General features: G+C 34.3%; 5 protein-coding genes across 9 annotated transcripts; 2 read left to right on the top strand and 3 right to left on the bottom strand.

Moving 5' to 3' along the window:
• LOC104752252 (IQ domain-containing protein IQM4-like) lies at window positions 187-3394 on the bottom strand. Its single transcript, XM_010474343.2, has 9 exons — window positions 3018-3394; window positions 2184-2756; window positions 1969-2083; window positions 1795-1860; window positions 1630-1718; window positions 1462-1549; window positions 1146-1376; window positions 962-1063; window positions 187-878 (listed from the first exon to the last, which is right to left on the bottom strand). Exons 2-9 carry the CDS (start codon window positions 2684-2686, stop codon window positions 471-473), a joined length of 1602 nt encoding a protein of 533 aa, XP_010472645.1. The 5' UTR covers window positions 2687-2756; window positions 3018-3394; the 3' UTR covers window positions 187-470.
• Window positions 8521-12403, top strand: LOC104752253 (uncharacterized methyltransferase C3H7.11). Of its 2 annotated transcripts, none has more exons than XM_010474346.2 (12): window positions 8521-8675; window positions 8796-8911; window positions 8991-9052; window positions 9419-9469; window positions 9557-9583; window positions 9686-9790; window positions 10158-10265; window positions 10441-10512; window positions 10614-10664; window positions 10965-11027; window positions 11119-11445; window positions 11664-11777. In XM_010474346.2, the coding sequence occupies exons 2-12, from the start codon at window positions 8818-8820 to the stop codon at window positions 11751-11753; spliced, it is 1050 nt and encodes a 349-aa protein (XP_010472648.1). In that variant the 5' UTR covers window positions 8521-8675; window positions 8796-8817; the 3' UTR covers window positions 11754-11777. The 2 variants fall into 2 exon arrangements, with proteins under 2 accessions (XP_010472648.1, XP_010472647.1); XM_010474345.2 differs by having other exon boundaries at window positions 8539-8675; window positions 11533-12403.
• Window positions 12865-14999, top strand: LOC104752254 (ankyrin repeat domain-containing protein 1). Of its 3 annotated transcripts, none has more exons than XM_010474349.2 (8): window positions 12865-12975; window positions 13501-13604; window positions 13690-13778; window positions 14047-14104; window positions 14188-14247; window positions 14321-14371; window positions 14459-14537; window positions 14706-14999. In XM_010474349.2, the coding sequence occupies exons 2-8, from the start codon at window positions 13503-13505 to the stop codon at window positions 14774-14776; spliced, it is 510 nt and encodes a 169-aa protein (XP_010472651.1). In that variant the 5' UTR covers window positions 12865-12975; window positions 13501-13502; the 3' UTR covers window positions 14777-14999. The 3 variants fall into 3 exon arrangements, with proteins under 3 accessions (XP_010472651.1, XP_010472649.1, XP_010472650.1); XM_010474347.2 differs by having other exon boundaries at window positions 12866-12975; window positions 13396-13604; XM_010474348.2 differs by having other exon boundaries at window positions 12866-12975; window positions 13471-13604.
• LOC104752255 (protein FATTY ACID EXPORT 7) lies at window positions 16079-18606 on the bottom strand. The gene is made up of 3 exons (XM_010474350.2): window positions 18467-18606; window positions 17128-17262; window positions 16079-16990 (listed from the first exon to the last, which is right to left on the bottom strand). Exons 1-3 carry the CDS (start codon window positions 18519-18521, stop codon window positions 16854-16856), a joined length of 327 nt encoding a protein of 108 aa, XP_010472652.1. The 5' UTR covers window positions 18522-18606; the 3' UTR covers window positions 16079-16853.
• On the bottom strand, window positions 18976-21617 carry LOC109124851 (3-ketoacyl-CoA synthase 10-like). 2 transcript variants are annotated; one of them, XM_019238328.1, is made up of 4 exons: window positions 21344-21615; window positions 20890-21111; window positions 19908-20533; window positions 18976-19823 (listed from the first exon to the last, which is right to left on the bottom strand). In XM_019238328.1, exons 1-4 carry the CDS (start codon window positions 21527-21529, stop codon window positions 19205-19207), a joined length of 1653 nt encoding a protein of 550 aa, XP_019093873.1. In that variant the 5' UTR covers window positions 21530-21615; the 3' UTR covers window positions 18976-19204. The 2 variants fall into 2 exon arrangements, with proteins under 2 accessions (XP_019093873.1, XP_010472653.1); XM_010474351.2 differs by lacking the exon at window positions 20890-21111 and having other exon boundaries at window positions 21122-21617.

The following is a 23507-nucleotide window of genomic DNA, read 5'->3' on the forward strand; positions in this document are numbered from 1 at the left end:
AAAAAAAAAAACAATTACTTTTTTTTTTTTTTTTTTTTCTGTTTATAAAAAAACCCTTAAAAGATGAGAGGATGATTTTGTTGTTGAAACCCTTACACGTTTTTCTTGTCCAAAAACTCGCGCATTTTTTGTTTCTCTTAACTTCTTAAAATAAATGATCAATTTTTCAGATGGAAAATTATTCAATATTTTTAACAAAATTTATTCGAGGTTACAAATCCAACACTTGTACACTACTAATACAAAAAGTTGTTTATAATTTACCTAATGAATACACAGCCTATGGGATTCACCTAAACCAGAAGTTACAATGCACCCATCTAAAAGGGACAAAACACCCAAAGGGACTTACACAAAAACTTCTGTGACATGAACTAAAGAACAAAGATGAGAGAATGATTTTCTCACACGTTACTAGCTTACAGGTCATAACATTCACTTCCTGGTGAATTAAGTTAAGAGCAAAAGGCCTAACAGTTTACTTGAACTCGAGGGCTTGGGATTCCCATGTATGCTAAGCGTGGAGAGACTCTTACTCTAGGACTAGGCCTTGGAGAAGGAATTGGACCGTAGGGTGATGGAAAACGTGCAGAACCAGGCGAAATCCGAGGAGACAAACTGACTTGTTCGAACGCTTGTGACTGAAGCTCCATTGGATAATCTCTGACACACCCAATTCTTGGACCAACCCCACTATTCCATTTGCAAGACAGCCTCTTTGCAAGCTCAAGCACCGGTCTTTCTCTCTCTTTCTCTTCTTCTTGTTCCTCTGTAATGATGGTTTCTGCTGGTTTATTCTCTGCTTCCTTTTCTTTTGATTCTTCTTCTTCGTAGCCACTGGAATTGAATGACGAGTATTCCTCGTTCACAGAGCATCTCTGCATTCAGATTAAGATAATTGAGTACACACCATTTTTTTCATGTTTAGCATATGTATGCAACAAATAATTATTTTCCTTACCTTAACATTGGTGAGATCAACATTGTTCTCTTCCAGGAAACTTATGAATTCCTTGAAGTTGTCTTCCGTTGGGAGATAGTGTCCACTGTATGGCCATATAGCCTGAGCAAAAATGTGTTTTGTTAGCTCCTCAACATAAAGGCTAAGCGATTCAAGATAGGAAGCAAACTGAATAGGAACACACCTCGAGGATCCCATCGCGGGCGACTAATCTTCCTGCAGCAGTTGTGGCACCTCCAGACAAGAAACTGGAGTGTTGGAAACGACCTTTCTTCTTCTGCCCAACGTATAAAGTTCTAGTGGTGCTAAGTACAAAAATCGACTTCGATTCCTCTGTTGAATTGATCAGAGTCATGCTTTGTTTATTCATTAGTTTCCCATCTTCTACTATCACTTCGTATGCTTCTCTCTCCAGCTGCAGGTTTTAGAACACAAACGTTGAGTAAGATAAGTATATTCTAGACATGGACTTTTTGCAGGTGAAACCAAAAAAGAATCACCGGTCCAAGATATTTAATGCACTGTTTTTGCAGAACACTTCTTGGGTGGTGTTCAAGATTCACATCTTTTCCATCGCCAATGTCCAACCTTCATTTTCAATTATGTGGAAACAGAGTTCAGAACATATTCATTTGTCAAAAAGAAATAAAGAAGGTCATTAGACTGACCAGTAGAAGAATGGTTGTGCGCTCATGCTTGCTGACCAGACATCGTAATAGAAGTGTAAGTTGTGGCCATAACGATGTCGTGGGTCAATCTGTTATACTCAAGTTAGATTAAATCCACAAAACAGGAAGATTTTTTCAATGCACAAAGCAAATATGAGGACTTACAGCTTCAAGCCAATGCTGAAGAGCTAACTTCTGAGCTTTTTCATCTTTTGACAATCCTTTTCCAACCTAAATGACATACAAAAGTAGGATTCACATCAGTTTTCATTGCAAAGAGAGATAAAAGTTTATGGACTCGAAACATAGATAATATAACTTGTGGAAATGGTGTCAAACCTTAGCAGCTCGTGTTCTAGCTCGTGCCCACTTCGAAACAGCGGTTTCATGTTTCTCTTCTCCAAAGAAGGAAACCGAGCTCAAGTTCAGAGCTGCAGCATCCAGAGTCTTCCACCTAGGAAACATTTGAAGAAACAAAACAGATTAGTGTCAACAGATTGAACACCATTACTAGCAAAGCAGATAGACAGATAGATGATTATCAAGTGACTCACCAGAGCTCCTCAACCACAACAGCGCAATCTGCTAGGTTCCTTCTTGTCCGGTAACTCTTGTACACCTTCTGTAGGGTAGTTGCAGCTGCGTCAAGCTCTGTGACAGGTCTAGGGGAGAAGAACACAAAAGGCTTAGGTGGAGTAATCGTGGGTACTGTTATTTGGATTCTCTCGCAATTTCTTCCGCTCAAACTGTTACGAGCAGGCTTCTTCGTTTCGGCAATCTGCTCATCAGCCTTGTTGTTCAACGGTTCAGCCGTGACATCTGTTGGAATCTTCCAGCTGTTAAAGCTCAAAGACCGCTCCATACCGGTCTTAGGAGACTTTTTCGGCGGCTTCTCACTCTTGAAACTGTTGGTTCTTGATGTCAAGACTCCTTGTTTCAATTTGAAGCTAAAAGATCTGGTTTCAAGAAAACTCTCGACAGGGTTCTTGAAACTGAAGAACTGGGTCGTCACGACTTCTTTCCAAGCAGACAAGAGCAAGGAAAGAGAAAGCCCCATGATAAAACAAACAAGAATATATAATCTCTTCAAGTTGTTTGCTCCCAAAATATACCAATATACAAATCCCCTGCAACACACATCAAATTCAGATCAATATCAAAAACGTTGACAAACGAATCTTTTTTCTAAACAACTATCATTAATATATTCATTTTTTTTAACTGAGTCATTGCTATCATCACCAAACCCAACTACTGTAGCCGACGCTAAATAAAACCGTTCTCATTCAGACATTTCAACAAACACATTGATAGGATCAAATAAAGGTGAAAACTTTATGATTTTATCCAGCTTCTATGATCGACCCATGTAAGAATCAGAGACATACCTCAAGATTTTGCAGAGTAGCAACACCAAGAAAGACTTAAAAAAGGTCAAGTCTTTATTATATCTATTCTTGTCTAGAAAGAGGAATCAGAAACTGAAATACAATAACAAAGAGGGAGATAGCACAATATATATACACAGCTGAATAAATGTATAGTGGTGTGTGTCTGTGTAGTTGACGAGTATTGAATGGGGGTAAAAATAAAGTCTTCTTTTAACAAAATCGTTGAATATGACAAAACAATAAACATAATGTAATACTAGTGAAGATTCAAAGATGGTGTGTCTGAAGAAGGAAAATATATTAGTTTTAAAATGATATATACAAGACAAGTAAATAACATACACTACTAGTGTGCAATATAAAACACAACAGTGTGGAAAGGGAGGGAACCCACAGGAGAGGAGGAGACGCCCGGTAATAAGAAGGTAGCTTCACCGAAACTTATTAATTCAGTAAAGGACAATTTGCTTTTTATTTCAGTAGGGTCACTAAGTACGTACGTTTTCCAAGCAATTCTTATCTACAACTACAATGAAATCATGAAAAATATATTAATGCAGAAATTGTGGAGACAATGATATATTTATATTACCTTTAAGTGTTGAGGAAGCATAATATTTATAAAATTGACTCTTTATATAAAAAGTTTTAATTCACGTTCAATGTCTTTTAAATAATTAATCAGTCATCATCACATTTAAGTAAATAAAACAATCTACAAAGTTGTTGATTTTCTTACTTTTTATTTTTGTAGCAAATACAGTTTTCTACTCCCTCTGTTTCATATTAAGTGTTGTTTTATACTGAAAATTTTGTTACAAAATAAGTATCATTTTGTATTTTCAATATAGATGTTTGGTAAATTTTCCAATTTTATCCCTACTAATTTAATGTATTGACCAATATAAAAATTGTATAATAAAGTAATAAGGGATAAAATAGAAAATTTAATGATTTTCTTAATATGTGTGATAAATCTTTAAACGACACTTAATATGAAACAAAAGGAGTATTAAATGTCGAATAAATCACCTACAGAAGTAGCTAGCACATAAATGCTAAGAAGTATAATATTTAATATATATACATATATATAGTATGAGCAACAAATATCTACTACTCCCCAAATTTTATATTATGTGTTGTGCAAAAACTTTTTAAAATAAGTATTGTTTATGTTTTTAATGTAAATGTTATGATAATGAAACCAATATGTAGAGTATTATTTACAATAATTTTTTTATTGTTTTTTTTAATAATGTGGGAAGATAGTTTTAAACGATACTTATAATAAAAATTAAAATGGATGAAAATATTAGTGTATGATTGAAAGACCAACAACATAAAGGCATGTGCATTAGAGGTTTTTCACAAAAAGTTTCTCACTTAAAAAAGAAATAGTAAAATATAATATAATATTTTTTATTATGAGAATTTCTCATAAAAGGTGAGAACGATTCTCAATTATATTTGAGAAACTTTTATAATAAAAAATTATTATTTTATATATAGATATTTTTTTGTTAATGAGAAATTTGACGAAAGACTAACCAATGTACATAGTCTAAGAAAACCTTAAATCCTTAATAATATATGGCACAATAAGTCTAGTTGTGGGAATAAGACATTGCATTGTCCAAATGAAATTATAGAGCTCTAAATGCATAGGAGACAGTCACAGGGAACACTCTCTTAAAGGTCAATTAAATTAATTGTGTTTGTCTTCTAGATGAATGAAACAACTATCTTAATATCTGCTATTTCATTCCATCCAGATGATAACTTATGATCTAAAATATCAAAAAAATCTTCTTTGTCATAATAGTCATCTTTGTTAGTTGTTACTTGGGCCTTTTTTTCTCTCCATTAAAATAAATTTAAATGTTAAAACATAGAGTACGAGTAACCAACAGAACTAAAGAAATACAATCATAAGGCCATCATTATAGTGTTCTCCGCCCAAAAAATTAGAAAAATAATGAATAGTGGCTTAGAACATTTTTTTTAGTTCTTGATGTAGAACTGATCTTGGCTCAGTTCTAAGCTGACGTGGCAAACTGTGAATGGATACAATTTTTTGCAAACAATTTTTCACAAATTAAAAGAGTGTTTAAGAATATTATATTATAAATTTTTATAATTGTAATATGTTTAAGAATATTATATTAATTTATAAGTATACAATTGCTTTTATATAAGTATGCAATTTAAATGTTAATTTATAAGTTTTTATAATTGTAATATGTTTAAGAATATTATATTAATTTATAAGTATACAATTGCTTTTATATAAGTAAGCAATTTAAATGTTAATTTATAAGTTTTTATAATTGTAATATGTTTAAGAATATTATATTAATTTATAAGTATACAATTGCTTTTATATAAGTAAGCAATTTAAATGTTAATTTATAAGTTTTTATAATTGTAATATGTTTAAGAATATTATATTAATTTATAAGTATACAATTGCTTTTATATAAGTAAGCAATTTAAATGTTAATTTATAAGTTTTTATAATTGTAATATGTTTAAGAATATTATATTAATTTATAAGTATACAATTGCTTTTATATAAGTAAGCAATTTAAATGTTAATTTATAAGTTTTTATAATTGTAATATGTTTAAGAATATTATATTAATTTATAAGTATACAATTGCTTTTATATAAGTATGCAATTTAAATATTAATTTATAAGTTTTTATAATTGTAATATGTTTAAGAATATTATATTAATTTATAAGTATACATTGCTTTTATATAAATATGCAATTTAAATATTAATTTATAAGTTTTTATAATTATAATATGTTTAAGAATATTATATTATTAAATCTTATGATCTTAAACATGTTCTCCCAATAATTAACTTCTTAACAAAAGATCTAAACTAATGATCTTATATTATTTTCATAATATTTTTACTCTAAGAACACCCAAAACTGTTCCCCTTTAATGATGCCCTACCAACGGCTCAAAACCAGAACCAAACAGAGATAAAGAAATGTGATTGGTTTCAAACCCGTCTTTCATCTTCAATCCTTGAAAAAACCCATGGCTCTGTTCCTCCTTTTCTTTGTTTTTTAAAATTTTTGTTTTTTAATTTTTGTTTTTATTTTGTTAAAAAATACGTATATAAATCTATGAAATATTAAAACTAAAAAACGTAAGCACTATTATATTATAACTTTGAAAAATATTATAATATTAAGAAAGCATTCGACTTGATTTTGGATGCACAATTGGCATGGGAAATAAATTAAAATAGTAGAAAAAAACACTTTAGAAAAATAGATTTAGAATTCAACTGAAAAAGGTCGGTCTATTTCATTAAAGAGAAAATTCAGAGAACTTTCATATACGATATGAATAGAGTGTATCTTCGTAGGATTATATTAAGAAAAAGTTCAAAAGACAACAAAAAAGTGTTATCTATTTGTTACAGGAATATACTCACAAATAAACACATAACTTATTGACAGTTGTTTAGTTTGCAGTTGTAACAATAATAATATTAATAAATCTCAAAAACGAAAGTAGTTAGCATTAGTAGAGCACTCATATTTAAGCTATATGTAGACACATTCTTCGATTTCTTTCTTTTTTTTGGTAGAAACACATTCTTCGATTTCATTCACCCCTTAAGAGAGCAATATCACATGTGTTAGGACTTAGGAGTAGATAACAAAAATTAAATATATAAACAAATTATTCATAGTTGTAGTAGACACGTGCATAATTGCATATGAGCAAACGAAGATTAGCTGGGATATGTTTGAAATAGTTTTTGTTCCTCTTGTTTGTTCTTCTGTGTCTTCAACCGTACAGATCTGGTTCTTGCTGAAAAGCATAATTTTATATTAATTAAAGTTTGGATATAATTAAGTACAGTTTGGTCTGATATCTCTGTCATTAATTAGACGTGTGGCAGTATAATTGATGTGGTTTGGGTATCGACTGGTGTCGAATACTACTTGCTACTATTATATATGTGCAGTGCTCATCTTATTCTATATTTTTCATCTACCATTTTTTAAAACGATTATCCAAGCTAAATCATTATACTAAAAACGAACAAAAGGTAAAAATAACAAACATACGCAAAATCATAGAACTTTCCTATTAAGAAAAAATAGTAATATATAATAATATATATTGAACTTATATATAATATATATATATACGTTAATTTCTATATTGAACTTATATATAATATATATTTGTTATTAATGTGACTCAGTAAATCTAAATTTAGCTAGAGGAACATGTTCAACATTAATCTTAATATTCGAAAGATTGTTCACTAAAGAAAGCAAAAATTTAACGTTAAGAAGAGAGTATTAATATAAGAAACCGGTTATTCATGTGTTTACTTACTATGATCTAAGGTTGTGTATGACAGTATGAGAAACAAAAAATCAGCATTGCTAGTGAAGATGAAGAAGAATATTAATTGTTGTTAAAAGAAAAAAAAAAAACAATACCAAGATAATTAGTACAAAATTTTTAAACTAATTCCCTTTTGCTTTAAACATACGCGTTGGAATTAAACGTTGAGAATATTTGTATGTGTTCAAAACAACATTTTATTGTGTAAAACGTTTTCAATCAGCCGAGATTTCCAAAAGTGGAAGAACAAAGGAAAAAACAAAGAGATAAACGGAATCACAAAATAATTTTTATAACTCCTACCAAATTTCTTATCAGTCGGCGTTCTCCGGCCACTAGAAGCTTCAGCTGCTTTTCTTCCACCCAGCACAGGAGGGAGAGTCCTCTGATCTTAATCTTCTTAAAAGTTTAGTTCCCATCTTTCAAGAGAGGATGATGTCCATTTGTTGAAATGGTAATTAAGGTCTTTTTATTAAGAACAAAAGACCTTGATAAGAGGATGTCCATCGTTCTATTTATAGAGGTAAAAAGATAAGTTATATGATGGGTTCTATAGTGATGATGAGTTCCACAAAAGTTACATAGCATTTATCACATGCATGCATCTTTTTTATTTGTGATTTTGGGAGCTCCTCCTATTTTTAACTTTCATAACATAGTCGATATTTTAACAGATATAGTCGATATTTTAACAGATTTCAGAGATTATTTTGAATCTTGGCCAATGGTTAACCCGGTTAGAAAAAAAAGAAGAAGTAAGGTTAACCTGGTTTTTTCGTTCTTAACCGAAATCCTACTCGAATGAGAAATTAGGGTTTTACATGTCAACCGGTTATCCTCAGCGGTCTACAATCAAAACCTCGCAACCATCTGTTTTTTTTTTAAATGTGTTTTCTCCAGTGAAGTCTGGTCACAGCCATCAAATTATCAAAGTTAGCAAGACATCCTCAGTTTCCTTACTCTTCTTCTACTAAGGGAATAAAAAAAAAGAGCTTAGCTTACCAAGATTAGAAAAGTAGAGTTTAATCGCTCTAAAGACTATTTAAATGTATGTCTAGAAAGACTAGAATTGACCAAACCACGATTGGGCCTAGTAATAATAATACCCAATCAGCTTAATAATGCCTCAGATTGGGTCATTCTTCCTCCTAATCGCTCCACTTGAAAAAAAAAAAAAAAACCTCTCTCCTTCTTCTTCTTCTTCTTCTTCAGATTTCTCAGAGAAAGAAGAACCCCAAGTGTTTTGCCGTCAGAGAACCACGGGTTAGTATTCTTGTTTCTTGATATACAAAATCGAGACACGGCTTGTTTTGTTTACTTGGGGTATCTTTTTATTTACTCATTATCATGAATTTTTTTTTTTTTCTTTTTTTTCTTATGAAGAGACACACGGCTTCTGGTAATAATGTCTTCTGGCATTGAAGAGCAGCAGCAGAAATCGATTGAGAAGCTGCAGATTTATCCGACAGCTAACTCTGGTGTTTCTCCTTTTTGGCGAGGTTTGTCCAAAGTTCACATCTTTAGCTTATTATTTTTTGCAAGCTTGCTCCTTTAATCGTACCGTTTTATATCTCTCAGAGAAGTATGAAAGGGATGCTAAAAAGTATTGGGATATATTTTACAAGCATCATGGAGACAGAGTAACCCTTTTTCTCTCTCTCTCTCACAACTGTTTAGGGTGATTGGTAGGTTTGGGGACTCAAGATAGTTAGTGATACTAATATATCATACTAAGCTATCTTCATTAGACTTTTAGTAACTCAGGTGTGTTTGTATGGCGGTTCTTTAGTAGGAAACGAGTTATGGTCTGAGTCCTTGAGCGGATCTTGTGTACAGAGTTTATGGTAAAGGGATCTGTTTTCAACTGCCTCAACCCTTGATTTCAGTTTTCACCAGATCTAATTTAGCTCTATTCATATTACAATGTTGCCATTCGTGCTTTGTGCAAATGATATTACTGTACTTAATTTACATGACATGATTTGATTTTACTTGTTCTTCATCAGTTTTTCAAAGACCGCCACTACCTGGACAAGGAATGGAACAGCTATTTTTCTGTGAGTTATATAAAACTAATTCATATGGTATCTGCTGCATTACTTATTGTATATTCAACCTGAGTTTCTCTTATTCTCTTTTTTCAGGTCAGTGGAAAAAGAGTCATTCTTGAGGTAATCACAAATGCTCTAGCTGTTACTTATCTAAATCGAACTATTTCGTTCTTTGCTAGATGAGTAGCTTTTGTATGCTGAGCTATTGGTCTTCATTTGCAGGTTGGCTGTGGAGCTGGAAACACCATATTTCCTTTAATTGCCACATATCCAGACATTTTCGTCTATGCATGTGATTTTTCACCACGAGCTGTCGAGTTGGTCAAGGTCAGTTCCTTATTCTTCTCTATTGTTTGCTTTTCTCTGGTTGATTTTTCTTTGCTACTGAGGTCAATTTATTCAGCTCTATGACGCAATTTTTTTTTTTGGGGATAACTAATAAACGTATTACTGCATTGTGCATGAGTACCTGTTGATGGAGTGTCAATTCATTAACTGGAAATTTATAGTAATTGTCTTTGTGTCTCTTAGCACATTTTAATAGGTGTATCTACCTTATTTTATGCCTGTGAATGGTTACTTGTTGCGTCCACCACATGGAATAGTGTACGAATTGTCATGTGCTTCATAGTTTTCAGGTTACTGGCTTCTGTTGAACTTGTTCAGGGTGTATTTGACTTGTTTTGACATTCAGGCTCATGACGAATACACAGTGACGCGCGTGTGTGCATTTGCTTGTGACTTGACGGGGGATGGTCTTGACAATCATATTTCTCCATCTTCAGTTGATATTGTGACCATGGTATTTTTCCTAACAAATGTATATTATTGTGTTATCTTCGACCTAGTTAGTTTAGCAAAAAATTAACGTTTTCCTCTAATTGCTCCCTGGTTTTTTGTGTTGATCAATATATATGTTTGAGCCTTTTCCTTTTATCATCCTAAAATATTTCTCATGTCAAATACTTGTTGAACAGATATTTGTATTATCCGCTGTATCACCAGAGAAGATGCCCTTAGTATTGCAGAATATTAGGAAAGTACTTAAGGTATCAACCACATTTTTTCTAATGAACTCTTTGGGCATCCATCTTCCTCTGCAAGTCTAAATTTCTAATGTTGAGTTACTTTCTTATTCTTCTGTTTTCAGCCAAATGGGTGTATTCTCTTCCGTGACTATGCTGTTGGTGATCTTGCTCAGGTTTGATCCACCTTTTTATTACTTCCAAAGTTGAGTTATTATCGCTTTTCTGTTTACCATGTGAGTAGAATTAAAATCTCACTAAAAATACCTATCAATACATCAAAAGTTGATACACTTGAACTTTTTTTGTTGAAAAGGAAACACCTCCTCTACTAGAATTTCATGTTCAAAAGACATTATTTTCAAGTGCCTTTTTGCTCATGTTTTTGTATGCTGTAAATGAGTTATGTCTGATCTACATGCTTCAGAATAAAAAGGCATTGTTACTCATTATGTGGTTCAGTATTTGATCAACAGGAGAGGTTTTCTGGGAAGGATCAGAAGATCAGCGAGAACTTTTATGTCAGAGGTGATGGCACTGTAAGTTCTTTCTTTCCTCCGATTTTTCAAGGCTATCTCTTTGCAGTACACATGTTGGCAGTAGTGTGATGATTTTACATTATTTATGCAGCGTGCATTCTACTTTTCTAATGAGTTTCTAGAAAGTTTGTTTTCCGAACAAGGATTTGAAGTTGAGGAGCTTGATGTTTGCTGCAAACAAGTCGAGAATCGTTCACGTGAACTGGTCATGAATCGGCGCTGGGTCCAAGCTACATTTCGTCTATCAAACGACGAGAAAAACCCTACCAAATTAGACCAGTCTGAACAACAACAAAGCAACAACAATCAGCTTAAATCTGAGGAGCAGGAAAGAAAAGAGACAGTTGATAATACCGACATTGACATATCCGATGGTCTGGCTATGGAAATGTTTGGAGCCTCTCCATCAAGTCATGAGGTAAAGAGACTTGAGTACTCAATCTCACTGCTTTTCTTTAATTCTTTCTTTTATGCTTATAAATTCATCTCCGGTTTGTTTTCATAGATGAGCGTATTTAAGCTTCGGGATTCTGCATTTAAAATCAAACATTTGTCCAAAGAATATCAACATACATGCAAATCTACGGGGTTGATGCTGTGGGAGTCAGCTCGGCTTATGGCTTCTGTTCTTGACAGGAACCAAAACATTGTTTCTGGAAAACGGGTGTTGGAATTGGGTTGTGGCTGCACAGGAATATGCTCGATGGTAGCCGCCAGATCAGCTAGCCTTGTGGTAGCTACCGATGCAGATACAAAGGCACTTACGCTATTGACGGAGAACATCACAATGAACCTCCAGTCTTGTTTACTTGGGAAACTGAAAACAGGTCTACTTGAATGGGGAAACAAAGAGCATATACAAGGCATCAAGGGTTTGGCTTGTGGTGGAGGCTTTGAAGTTATAATCGGGACAGATGTTACCTATGTAGCTGAAGCCATTATTCCTTTGTTTGAAACCGCAAAAGAACTGATGTTACGGGAAACGGAGGGGAAAGAAAAGCCAGGATTGATTCTATGCCATGTTTTCAGAAGGGTTGATGAACCTTCTCTCCTGTCAGCAGCATCCAAGTTTGGGTTTAAGCTTGCAGACAGATGGGCTGCTGCAAATTCAAAGGAATCTCCTCGTATTGGCAACTTCATTGAGAGTTGGTTTTCCGAAAAGGATTTGGTCGAGGAAATCCCGACTTCTGCGTTGCATATTCTCTACTTTCAAATGGAGTAGGCTATGGGTGGAGAAGCATATGTTGATTACATGGATTTTTCTTTTCTCAATCAATGAATGTTATACATGTATGTACTCTTAATCAGTGGACTGCGTTTGGGTGTGATCTTGTTCTTGAGTATCCTGTAAGAATCTGACCGATATTAGCAGTGAATTTTTGTTTGGGTATAAAACGATTACAAAAACAAAAAAGAAAAGTGCATTAATAAGGGATGAGGGGGCTTTTTGTAAAGCCTATTGTTTCCAATCACATTTTACAAGTTTCTAAGTTTTAAAAAAAAATCACATTCATCATTCTAACAACCAAAATCACAATTCAAAATTAAAAAAAAAAAATTACTGTGAAAGTTGATTTTTAAGGATACCTTAAGGAAACGTAAATGAGTAATATAAATAACACAATTATAAATTTAAAACATGAATAAAATTAACCTTGGTTTGATATGAATGAGGGTTATTTTTAGGATTAAATACAGAAAATATGGTTAGTATGGTTAATGAACTCAATTAAAGAATTTTTTTTAGGTTCGTTTTGCCAAAATTCTCTATTATTAAAAAACAAAAATAATAAAACGATCAAGTAATGAAGGGTTCAATCAAATTACTTGGATCATCTTTCTTTTTATTATTATTCCTAAAAACTCCAACAAAAGAAGGATATATCTGTTTTCTTCTCCTTCCTTCAAAAGCTTTCGGGCGATTTTGTTTCGACGGCATCTTTGACAGGTGACTTGCTTCTTCTTCTTCTTCTTCTTCTTCTTCTTCTTTTGATTTATTATAGCTCTTCCACATACATTAGTTTTGGTTGTGTCATGTGTGTTTAGATCTTGGTTTTGGTTTTTACTCTTTTCTAAGGAAATGCTTAGATTGATTTGGGTTTTGTTTAGTTTCCGAGAAAGAAAAAAAAAATCCAATTTTGGAATCTGAAATCAGACTGATTTACTTGGAATCCAATTTGGGAAATTAATGATTATTACTATTTCACACAATTTTGGTAAGAACCTATGCTGATATAAAAAGACTATGAGAAAAATATATATATGCTATAAGAAGAAGAACAAATCATTGGTTAGTTAGGGTTACTTGGAGGAACATATTTGATGGAAATTATCCTGTCAATGTTCTTCTTATTTCTATTTGTGGCAGCAAACAATCATTACAGGAAAATAAGTCAAAACTCGTATATGCTGTTGTTTTCCAATAAACTTAATTCTCTAACAGAACAAGTTTCGAGATTTGATATTGACGAAGATATGGGCCTTGGAGGAGGCAGTGAAACCATGGAATGCAACTGTGGTATGCCTCTTTGCATCTGTGTTGCTCCTTCCAAACCAACCATTCAACCAAACCCACCGGTATATATCTCTTTTTCTTTTTATGTCTTTGTGTTCCTTATCCTACATATTATGTTGATATCTTCTGACAATGCTTTTGGAACAGGCTACCATTGCTCCTGTGGCTCTTCTTCCTCAGTCAAAGTCAGAGCCTTCAGCAAAAAGTAAAGGTTCCACTTCCAGCAGCAATTCTAGGTATATGTTAGTAATTTAGTCCTAGTATCAAGTCAAAAGCTTGCGTCTAGAGTTTACTCCCATGAGATTTAGACATGAGAGAAACTTGTCTGTCTACTTGATTATTTACCTTCAACTATACAGATCAAATCTAGTTTCATGTGTAATTGGTTCATCTGCTTTTTTGTTCATCTCTGTAGAAAACCTTTGTGGAACTTGCTGTCTGAGTGAAGTTTCTATGTCTTTCTGGTGTATCTTGATATGTAACTTAGCTATGGAAAAATCTCAGGTCAGCTCTGAATCCTGGACAAGACATCCCCCAAAGAGACTATGAAGCCAGTGGGGAGGTAGTTAACTCTTTGACATTTCATTACATGGATAGACCGTAGCTTATTCATAGATTTTATGGAATGTGTTTGTCTGTAAAAAGGGATTAAGGGAAGCAATTAAGAATGGTGACACTGCAGGTGTGAAAAAGATTCTAAAAGAGGTATACTTAATCTCCATTTAAGAAGCTGGGCTTAATTTAGTGTTCAGAAATGCTAAATCTGTAAGAGTTGCAGGGCGTAGATGCAAATTACCGTGACAAGCAGGGAATGTCAGTGCTTCATCTGGTAATCTTCTCTATCTCTGCCATATGTGTGATTGGTTTGGTTCGGTAAGTCCATATATACTAATTAGATCATCTTTTGGTTCCACAGGCTGTCCTATTCAACCAAACTAATATTGCGTTGCTTCTGATGGATCATGGAGCAAGCCTCGAGTACAAAAATGCACAAGGTAATTCTCATGATACGCAAATCTTGCCTTGATAATGTGTCCAATCATTTTAGAGAGAACAAGTTTGACTAGTGATTCATTTGTTTTGTGCTGCTTGTGATTTCTTTATTTATCGTGGGGATTTCTCTGGTTTCGCCTAAAGTATAAATATTGTTATGCGTCCATCAGGAGAAACACCGCTAGATTGTGCTCCCGCAACGCTGCAATACAAGATGCGGGAAAAGATGAAGTCCACTTAACAGCATGCCTCATGCAGAGGTACATATATCATTCCTCAAAGCTTTTAACCTATGAGGGGAAGATTTGTAATGGAAAAATCAGGGGCTCACTTGTAACTTTAGTTGCATTCTGTGTGCATTTTTTTCATGTTATGTGATCTTTGAACCATCTTCTTCTTCCACTATGACATACAAACTCACCTTTTATTGCAGCTAAATATATCCACTTGCTTTTGCATCCAAATGCAGCGTCTGAACTAATATATTGTTTTCGTCATATAAACAGCATGTAATGTCCCAAATGCAGAAACTAATAGCACCATTGTTAAAATCATGATACTCGGCAACAATCCTTGACTCAGTGTCTGAACTCTGAACAATAAAACAAACTTTGTCTTCAAGATGGTCTACTATAGTCCGTAGACAAGACATGTAATGAAACAGTCTTCGTTATATGTTTACACACCTTCTCGAGAAGCGTAGCTTTTTCAGATCCATGATTTCTTAAGATAAACTAGTTACGCTTCTTCGAGCTGGTGCTTGAACGAGTTGATGAGAAAGGAAGATATGTGTCGGTGGCTCAACTGGGCCTCGAAATCCTCTGAAAGCCCATGTCTAGGGACATGTGACACGTGAATGGTGTAGACTAGAGAAAATCAGTGTCAAACCCTATCTCCTACTCTTATTTTCTAGCTTCCCTTCTATAAAATCCATTCCTTATTGGCTAGTGTATTAGCATCCTCACCCATAGAAAATATTCAACTTTTCATTTGCTTGTACACTTGTAGTTCTAACTTCTAAGCTATGTTCAAGACTATAAGTTTTGTTCTCTAACCATGTTTGTTTCTCTGCTTGTTCTTTCTTTAGTTACTTTTTGGCATAATTCACTGATTCCATCAACTCGTTCAAGCACCAGCTCGAAGAAGCGTAACTAGTTTATCTTAAGAAATCATGGATCTGAAAAAGCTACGCTTCTCGAGAAGGTGCGTGAGCAAGTTGATGCATATTTTGATCTGTAAAGAATAAAATCGAATCTCAGTGTGATGATGTCAGTTTTATCCAATTCAAGAAGAACTCTTTGAATTTCTTCCTTGTTTATTTGATTATACTACTGTTGTTAGTAGTTAATGATGATTGCATTGCTATTAAATATCTTAGCCAGAGAAACTAAATGGATGGTTTAGGGATGAAACTGTAAGTACTTTTGATTTCACACGTTATATGACTTTTAACACTGTTATTTGTGCAGTTAGAGTTGTTGTGAGAGTAAGTATTAATTAATGAGAGCAATTGTTTTAAAAGCCTTGAGAAGTTGGATTCTTGTTTTTTTTTTTTTTTTTTTTTAATTATGTGAAAATGGATAATGTAAAATACAAATGCATTTAAATGTTCTTTTTCATTTCACCACTAAAAAGGTTGACAATTCCACCTCCGGTTAAACTTTGATTTTTAACTTTATATGTGACTCTCTTTTAATAATGTGTATTTGTGCAGTAAAAGTTGTTGTAGGAGTAACCATAGTGGTACATAAAATAGCTATTAGCCAAAAATCACAAAACGTAAACGCATAGGTTTTATGATTAGAGAAGACAAAATCTCTTGATGTTTTCCAACTAAAATAGATAAAAATATCTAATGTTTCAGTGTGTAAAAACTTTTCTTAATGTGAAAATGTAAAATAAAAATGCATTTGTAAGTCGAAATTTGCTAATAAAAGTGAAGATTATCCTATAAACTTTTGAGTCGTTGTTGACCTTATCTTCTATTCCATCGCATCACGTTTACTTTCAAGTCTCGGATTCTGTGGCTCTCTTTATCTGAGCTTTAAAAGTCTTCGTCGTGTTACAGAATAAGAAGATGTTTAAGTTCTCACTTTAGTGAAATTCTTACTCTTCAATATCATTGTTTCATTTACTCAGCAGCATATTTTCTTAAAACTACACGGGACAAAAAAAACTTTTGATAAAAGAAACAACACCACCCACAAAGGCACAAATCATTAGTACAACAATACAATACTCAGAAACTTTGAAATGCCCACTTAAAACTTTTAACAACATTGGGAAATAGGTCCCCAAGGAAGAAGGCAGAGAGGCTTTCAACTTGAGCGAATGAGGCCGTGCAAGTAAGCTCCAGTCATGACGAGTGACACCAACGACACAACTCCAGCCGGGACCACTTTCCTCGTCCTTAAGTAACGTGATCCCATCATCCCTGTCAGTGCCACCGACCCCACTGCATAATTAACATCCAAAGAGTTAGATAGACCAGACAGGAGAACCAAGTTACTGCAACATACTTGAACTTTGGATTCATCATAAGCTGCTTTAAGATTTGTCAAGAATGAACAGAAATTAGTAAGAGTCTCTTACCAATGCCAATGGAGGATGCTAAGACAGGATTTCGTGGGAGCTCCGCAGATACATAATAGAACAATGCAGCTGATCCTCCTCCTGCGACTAGTGATATTTTGCTTCTGCCTTTCAGGTAACCCACCAACCCACCAGCTGAACCACAAAAATTGCCATGAGTCAAAAGCATTATACGTTAGATGAAGATGACAGACTGGAAGACAAATTGCATTGAGGAAAGATCTACCACACTCATTGAAGGATGGAAGAATCGTATAGATACACAACATTATACAAACATTGTGACCTAGCAGTCACAGCATAAACTCCAATGATGTGGCAAACCTCACTACACCCAAATAATAGCACTATTTACCACACTCCAGATCTAACACTCGTATTTCAGATTAGAACAAGACAATATAACCAGTTTCTATCATGAAGTTAACAGCTAACACACTTATCCAGTCACACCACAAGACATGCTAAACTACAATCAGACTGGTAACCACGCATTACAAAAGCCAGGATAAATAGTTTCGATGACAGTGACAACTGACAACGATAGAGACGTGAATATCTCGTGAACATGAAGTCATGGGAACAAAATTATCTAATGGTTCCTTTCGTACACTATCTAACCTTTTGTTATCTGAAGTAATGGGGAAGTAAGTATATTTTTAATTTTTGTAGTTGCCCTTAAATTAGTTAACAAGATGGGCATTTCAGAATCTGAATTTATTTTGATGGTATCACTGCTGAACAAAAAAAGTCTAGGGTCATTATTGGATATATCTATTGATCTCCCTGATCATTGTTCCTACTGTAGTTTCTACTTTGTTACTAAAGCGAGCTCTAGTTCCTATACATTGTTTTCCAATCTCATAGATGCTAAAGTTGGGGATCACATGTAGAAGATACTAGTGGCTGTGAAAAAAAGACTCTAGAGCAGATCACAGAGGAGCTGATCTTGAGACAGGGCGGGCCTGACGCACTGAGGGACCTGACTGCAAAACCTTGTCTCGCTATCCTATTTGCAACAAACAATTCACAGTATAGATAAACCAAAACAAGAAACGGATCGATATCATGGCAAAGACAAACAAATATTTAGCAATCCAACAAACTAAGGATCAAAACTAGATTTGTATAAGTTGAAGTTGATGGACCTAGTCAGTGGAGAATTTAACAAAAACAGTTCCGAGAAGTAATAGCACCAAGAAGCAAGTGTAACCAAAACTCAAAACCTAATTTTTCATTTTTCGTAACTCAAAACCTAATTTTGTACTGCTGGATTCGGAAAAATAATTAAGTAGATCAAGTCAAGGAGATAATTTGAAGGCAGCGATCAGATTGATACCTCCGAGAAAAGAAGCATAAACAAGAGTGAACTTCTGAGACATAGATGACTCCATCTTCTTCTTCAGCGACAATGATCTTCGCTTTCTCTACGGAAAAAAATTGGAGACGAAGCAAGTCAGTCAGTAGTCAAATGAAGCAAGGTCAAGAACGGCGTCATTGACTTGAAAATGACCCTTAGTGGGCCTGGGCCTGACTTGTTTACAGGTTTCTGAATCTGGTCTACTTGAAATCAGTAGGCCCATAAATTCCCAATTTCAGGTATTATATAGCAAGCTCCGTTTTCTGAAATTAGGAAATGGAAACGATTTTTTTACCTTGTAAAGATCACTAGTCTACTCTACAATGAGAGTTACTCAGCCGAAAGTTATGTTTCGTTATTGTTTTCGTGCAAGTACCTTCTATACACGTAAAGTAAATATTGCGTTAGAAAAAAGTGATTGTTTTACTTTGAAACATTAAATAAGTTACAATAACCATCTGTTCTATCAACCAACCGAAAAGAAGGGTTTTTTTTTGTTTTTGTTTTTTACTCTCAAAGTTTATGAAGGTCGAATAGAACAAACAAATAGTAAAATAAGTTGAAGCTGAACAGGTCTCTAACCACATCCATTCTTACAGCATGACTTAGATACGAATGATCGGTAAATAACTCCTATCATCCAACCAAATCGTCTCTTTTGGTTGGAGTAATTTAGAGATCTTACATGATTTATAGTTTATATAGAAGAATAACAATTCAGAGAGGCACAGGGTAACGGTTGACGCAATCCACCCAAGGATTGTTCCTTGTCGGTTTCTTCACTTTTCTCATTGCCTTCCACACCACACTGTTACACTTAAAACCTGATCCGAATGCAATCTGCCAAACCCTATCTCCTCTACGAACACTTTCCTTGGCTTCCAAGTAAGCCAGCTCGTACCAGATTCCGCTGCTGGAAGTGTTTCCAAACCTGTGAAGTGTCATCCTAGAAGCCTCCATGTTCTCTTCACTCAAGCCTAGATTCTTTTGAAGCTCCTCAAGCACTACTTTGCTTGCCGCGTGGAAGCAGAAGTGCTCGAAGGCGAGCTTGTAGTCGGGGATGTATGGCTTGGAGACATCCGAAGAGGACGACTTGGTTCCATTGGTTTTTGCGGTGACGGAAGATGAGAAGGAGGTGGTTGTGGAGGTTTTGGCCGCAGGTGAAAAAGTTCTGCGGAGCAAAGCGGCGAAGAAGAGAAGCTGCTCGGAGAAAGGGAGGACGAGAGGGCCTAAGGTAGTGATGTTGGTCTTGAGAGCTTCACCTCCTACTTCCATTAGGTCTCTACTTATCTTCAAACCCTTGAATCCTTGTTCATCTTCTTCTTGGTATACACTCCTAAAAACCATCCACAAACAATATAATTAGTTACTAGCTAGGTCATAAGATTAAAAAACGAATAAAAATCGACAAGAATGAAACCTGAAGCTACGGTCGTCGGCAGCCTTGTGAGTCCGGACAATGTGCTCGAGACGGTACTTAGCATGGCGGAAGTCACGACGACGGTTAGAGAGCATAACAGCGGAGCAACCCATCCTAAAGAAGCAATTAGGTATAACCATTGACTTGTCACTTCCAACGTACCAGTTATACCCAACCATCTCAGTGCTCACCACCACAGCGTAACTGTTAGGGTTAGACTGAAGCATGTCACGAGCAAGATCAACAGCTATGATTCCAGCAGAACATCCCATCCCTCCGAGGTTGTAACTAAGTATGTTCCCTCTCATTTTGTAATGGTTGATCACCATTGCAGACAGTGACGGTGTCGGGTTGAAAATGCTACAGTTAACCACAAGGACTCCGACGTCTTTAGGTTTGACACGTGTCTTCTCGAAGAGCTCGTCTAGTGCTCCGAAGATCACTGTAGACGCTTCTTCACGACCCTCTTTCATCGTTGTTATGTTCTCCGATGAAGAGATGGATCTTGGGACGTACGTTTCGTCGCCTATGCCTGAGGCTTGCAAGATCCTCTTCTTGAAACCGAGTGTCTCTTCGTCGAATTTCCCAGACTTTCTAGCCAGCTCTATGAACTCTTCTTTTGTCACCTAAACCAATCCAAAGCAAAAATAAGTAAACCGGAAATAACCGGAATTGAGTGGACTTTTGTTTGGTTTGGTTCAGCTTCATTTAATTATCAGTCCGGTTCCTATCAATATCCTTTGATTATTATTGTAAATAAGATTTGATAAACCAAATTTATACCTTTTTTGTTACAGAATTTGGCAACATTCATAAACGGAAAAATAATTACTGACCCAACACATGCAAAGGCACAAATTTGGTTTACTAATGAGGCTTGGTTAGGCATCCCTATCTATCTATAAACTAATCCGTCAAGTTATAATTTCTAAGTGAACATAGTTTAGACTAATTTCCTCTATTGAAAAAGATTGGGACGTACCTTGAGTTCATCGGAGGGCTTGTAACAAGCGAAATCAATGAGGTAAACAGAGCGAGGACGAGACATGAAGTAGACACACGCGGTTAAGACAAATACACCAATGAATCCGGTGACAGTTGCAAGATCATAGTCCCAAAGTTTCTTCCAAATCTCTTCTCTGCTTAAACTCCCAACCTCAGCGCTAAAAATCAGCACAAGAACTGGTATGGTCGCCAAATAAAANGGGACGTACCTTGAGTTCATCGGAGGGCTTGTAACAAGCGAAATCAATGAGGTAAACAGAGCGAGGACGAGACATGAAGTAGACACACGCGGTTAAGACAAATACACCAATGAATCCGGTGACAGTTGCAAGATCATAGTCCCAAAGTTTCTTCCAAATCTCTTCTCTGCTTAAACTCCCAACCTCAGCGCTAAAAATCAGCACAAGAACCGGTATGGTCGCCAAATAAAACGCATGGTTTATGAGGTAGTGGTAACCAAGTTTCACGTACTTCAAGTTCACGGACTGAAGAAAATCCGGTAGACGTCTCCGGACCCTTACAGAGAACGTTGGTGAGCCAGCGTTAGGACCGGATGGTTCGATCCCACGGTTGACGATCTCGGTCGAGAGTAGATCTTGCTCGTTGGATCTACCCATTTCCTCTTCTTCTTTTTTTGTTCTAGGTTGGTTTATGTGAGTGAGATCTATAGGTTGATGAAGTGTATATCTTATAAGGAGTTGTGTTGGCAAAAATAGTAAATATGAATTTGTGTAGTTATATGAGAGTAATGGTAAAATTGTGGGGATTGGGTTTGGTGGTTGGTGAGAGGGTAGTTAATGTCGCCAACTACTTGTACTGGTCGTAGTTGGAGTGAGTTATGTCACTCTTAATTCCTCCGTTCTATAAGGTGTAGTTTTGGATCTTATGTTTTCATTAGTACAATTTTTTATACTAACATATGTCAAAGGAGTTATTTTATTGAATTAAGCAAGTAGATTTGGTTAAAAACCGACAGGTTTGTGGAAAACTTTGGTTTTGTTTTTGTTTAGAACATGATGATAGCAAGACAATGAAATAAATTCGGAAGTTAAGATTGTTCTCAACTCTTAAACTGTTTGCTTGATGTTTATATATATAATTTATATACAACCTATTTTGATCTCCTTTGTTGACTTTTTATTTTTGTTGTAACGTAAAATTTATTATGCAACAAGAAAACCTTACAAATTAGAGTTTGTGTCTAAGCTCAATAAAAGTGGAAACAAAAAGTTTCAATGAACATATAATTTCTATATGTCAATAAAAGTGGAAACAAAAAGTTTCAATGAGCTCATATATGTTTTGGAAAAGAAGAACTAAAAAAAAAAAAAACTATATGATCACTGGTCCAAATAGCACTTAAATTTTGCCAGAAGAGTTATAAATTTAAACAAATTCTCACCGACTCATTTCATTAATTATAGTCATTAGTCAATAACTTTTGTCACTTACAATGAATCGATTGGTGGATCCGTGGATATATGATATCTGTATACATATAATCGCGGGCGGCTACATTAGGCAAAAACGAGCTTTTATTATCGAAGACACTTTTAACCTGATGCATGTAGCAAAATAGAAGAGAAATAAATAGTGACCGAAATCCAAATCCCCACATAAAATAATACTATTCATATATAGTGATAAGATTCACGATTTTTTTTCTCTTTAAATGTGATAAGACATACTAACGCATTTGACATGCATGTTCTTCTATGGATCTACTACACTTTATAACACAAAATAATTTAAACAAGCTCATCATAGTATAACACTCAAAGAAACATATTACACAACAAAAATTCTTGGATACAACAATATGTCATGTCATATTTTAAAAAATAAATTAAAATTAAAATAAAAAGACAAAACAAGGAAACAAATTATGTAGATCTTTTATTAAGGAAACTATGTTGGTTTGGATTTATAAAAAAGAATTAAAGGTTAAACATTAAATTTTTAAATTGTATATAGGTTTGGGTTTATAAAAGAATGGTTAGGATTTAGATTTTATAATTAAATAAAATTATATGTCTGTTTGAGTTTACAAAAGAGTGGTTAGGGTTTAGATTTTACAATTAAACGAAATTATATGTCGGTTTGGGTTTATAAAAGAGCGGTTAGGGTTTAGATTTTACAATGAAACAAAATTATATGTCGGTTTGGGTTTACAAAAGAGTAGTTAGACTTTAGATTTTACAATTAAACAAAATTATATGTCGGTTTGGGTTTACAAAAGAGTAGTTAGACTTTAGATTTTACAATTAAACAAAATTATATGTCGGTTTGGGTTTACAAAATCGTGGTTAGAGTTTATATATTATAATTAAACAAAATTATATGTTGGTTTGGATTTATAAAAGAGTGTTTAGGGTTTAGATTTTACAATTAAACAAAATTATATGTCGGTTTGGGTTTACAAAAGAGTAGTTAGACTTTAGATTTTACAATTAAACAAAATTATATGTCGGTTTGGGTTTATAAAAAATGGTTTGAGTTTAGATGTGATAATTAAAAACTGTAATATAATATTAAAATTAACAATTTTAAAATTGGATGGTCTACAGAATTTGTTTACTTAGTTAAGATTTGTTT

Source organism: Camelina sativa, chromosome 16 (genome assembly GCF_000633955.1).
Source record: "Camelina sativa cultivar DH55 chromosome 16, Cs, whole genome shotgun sequence".
Lineage (NCBI taxonomy): Eukaryota > Viridiplantae > Streptophyta > Magnoliopsida > Brassicales > Brassicaceae > Camelina > Camelina sativa.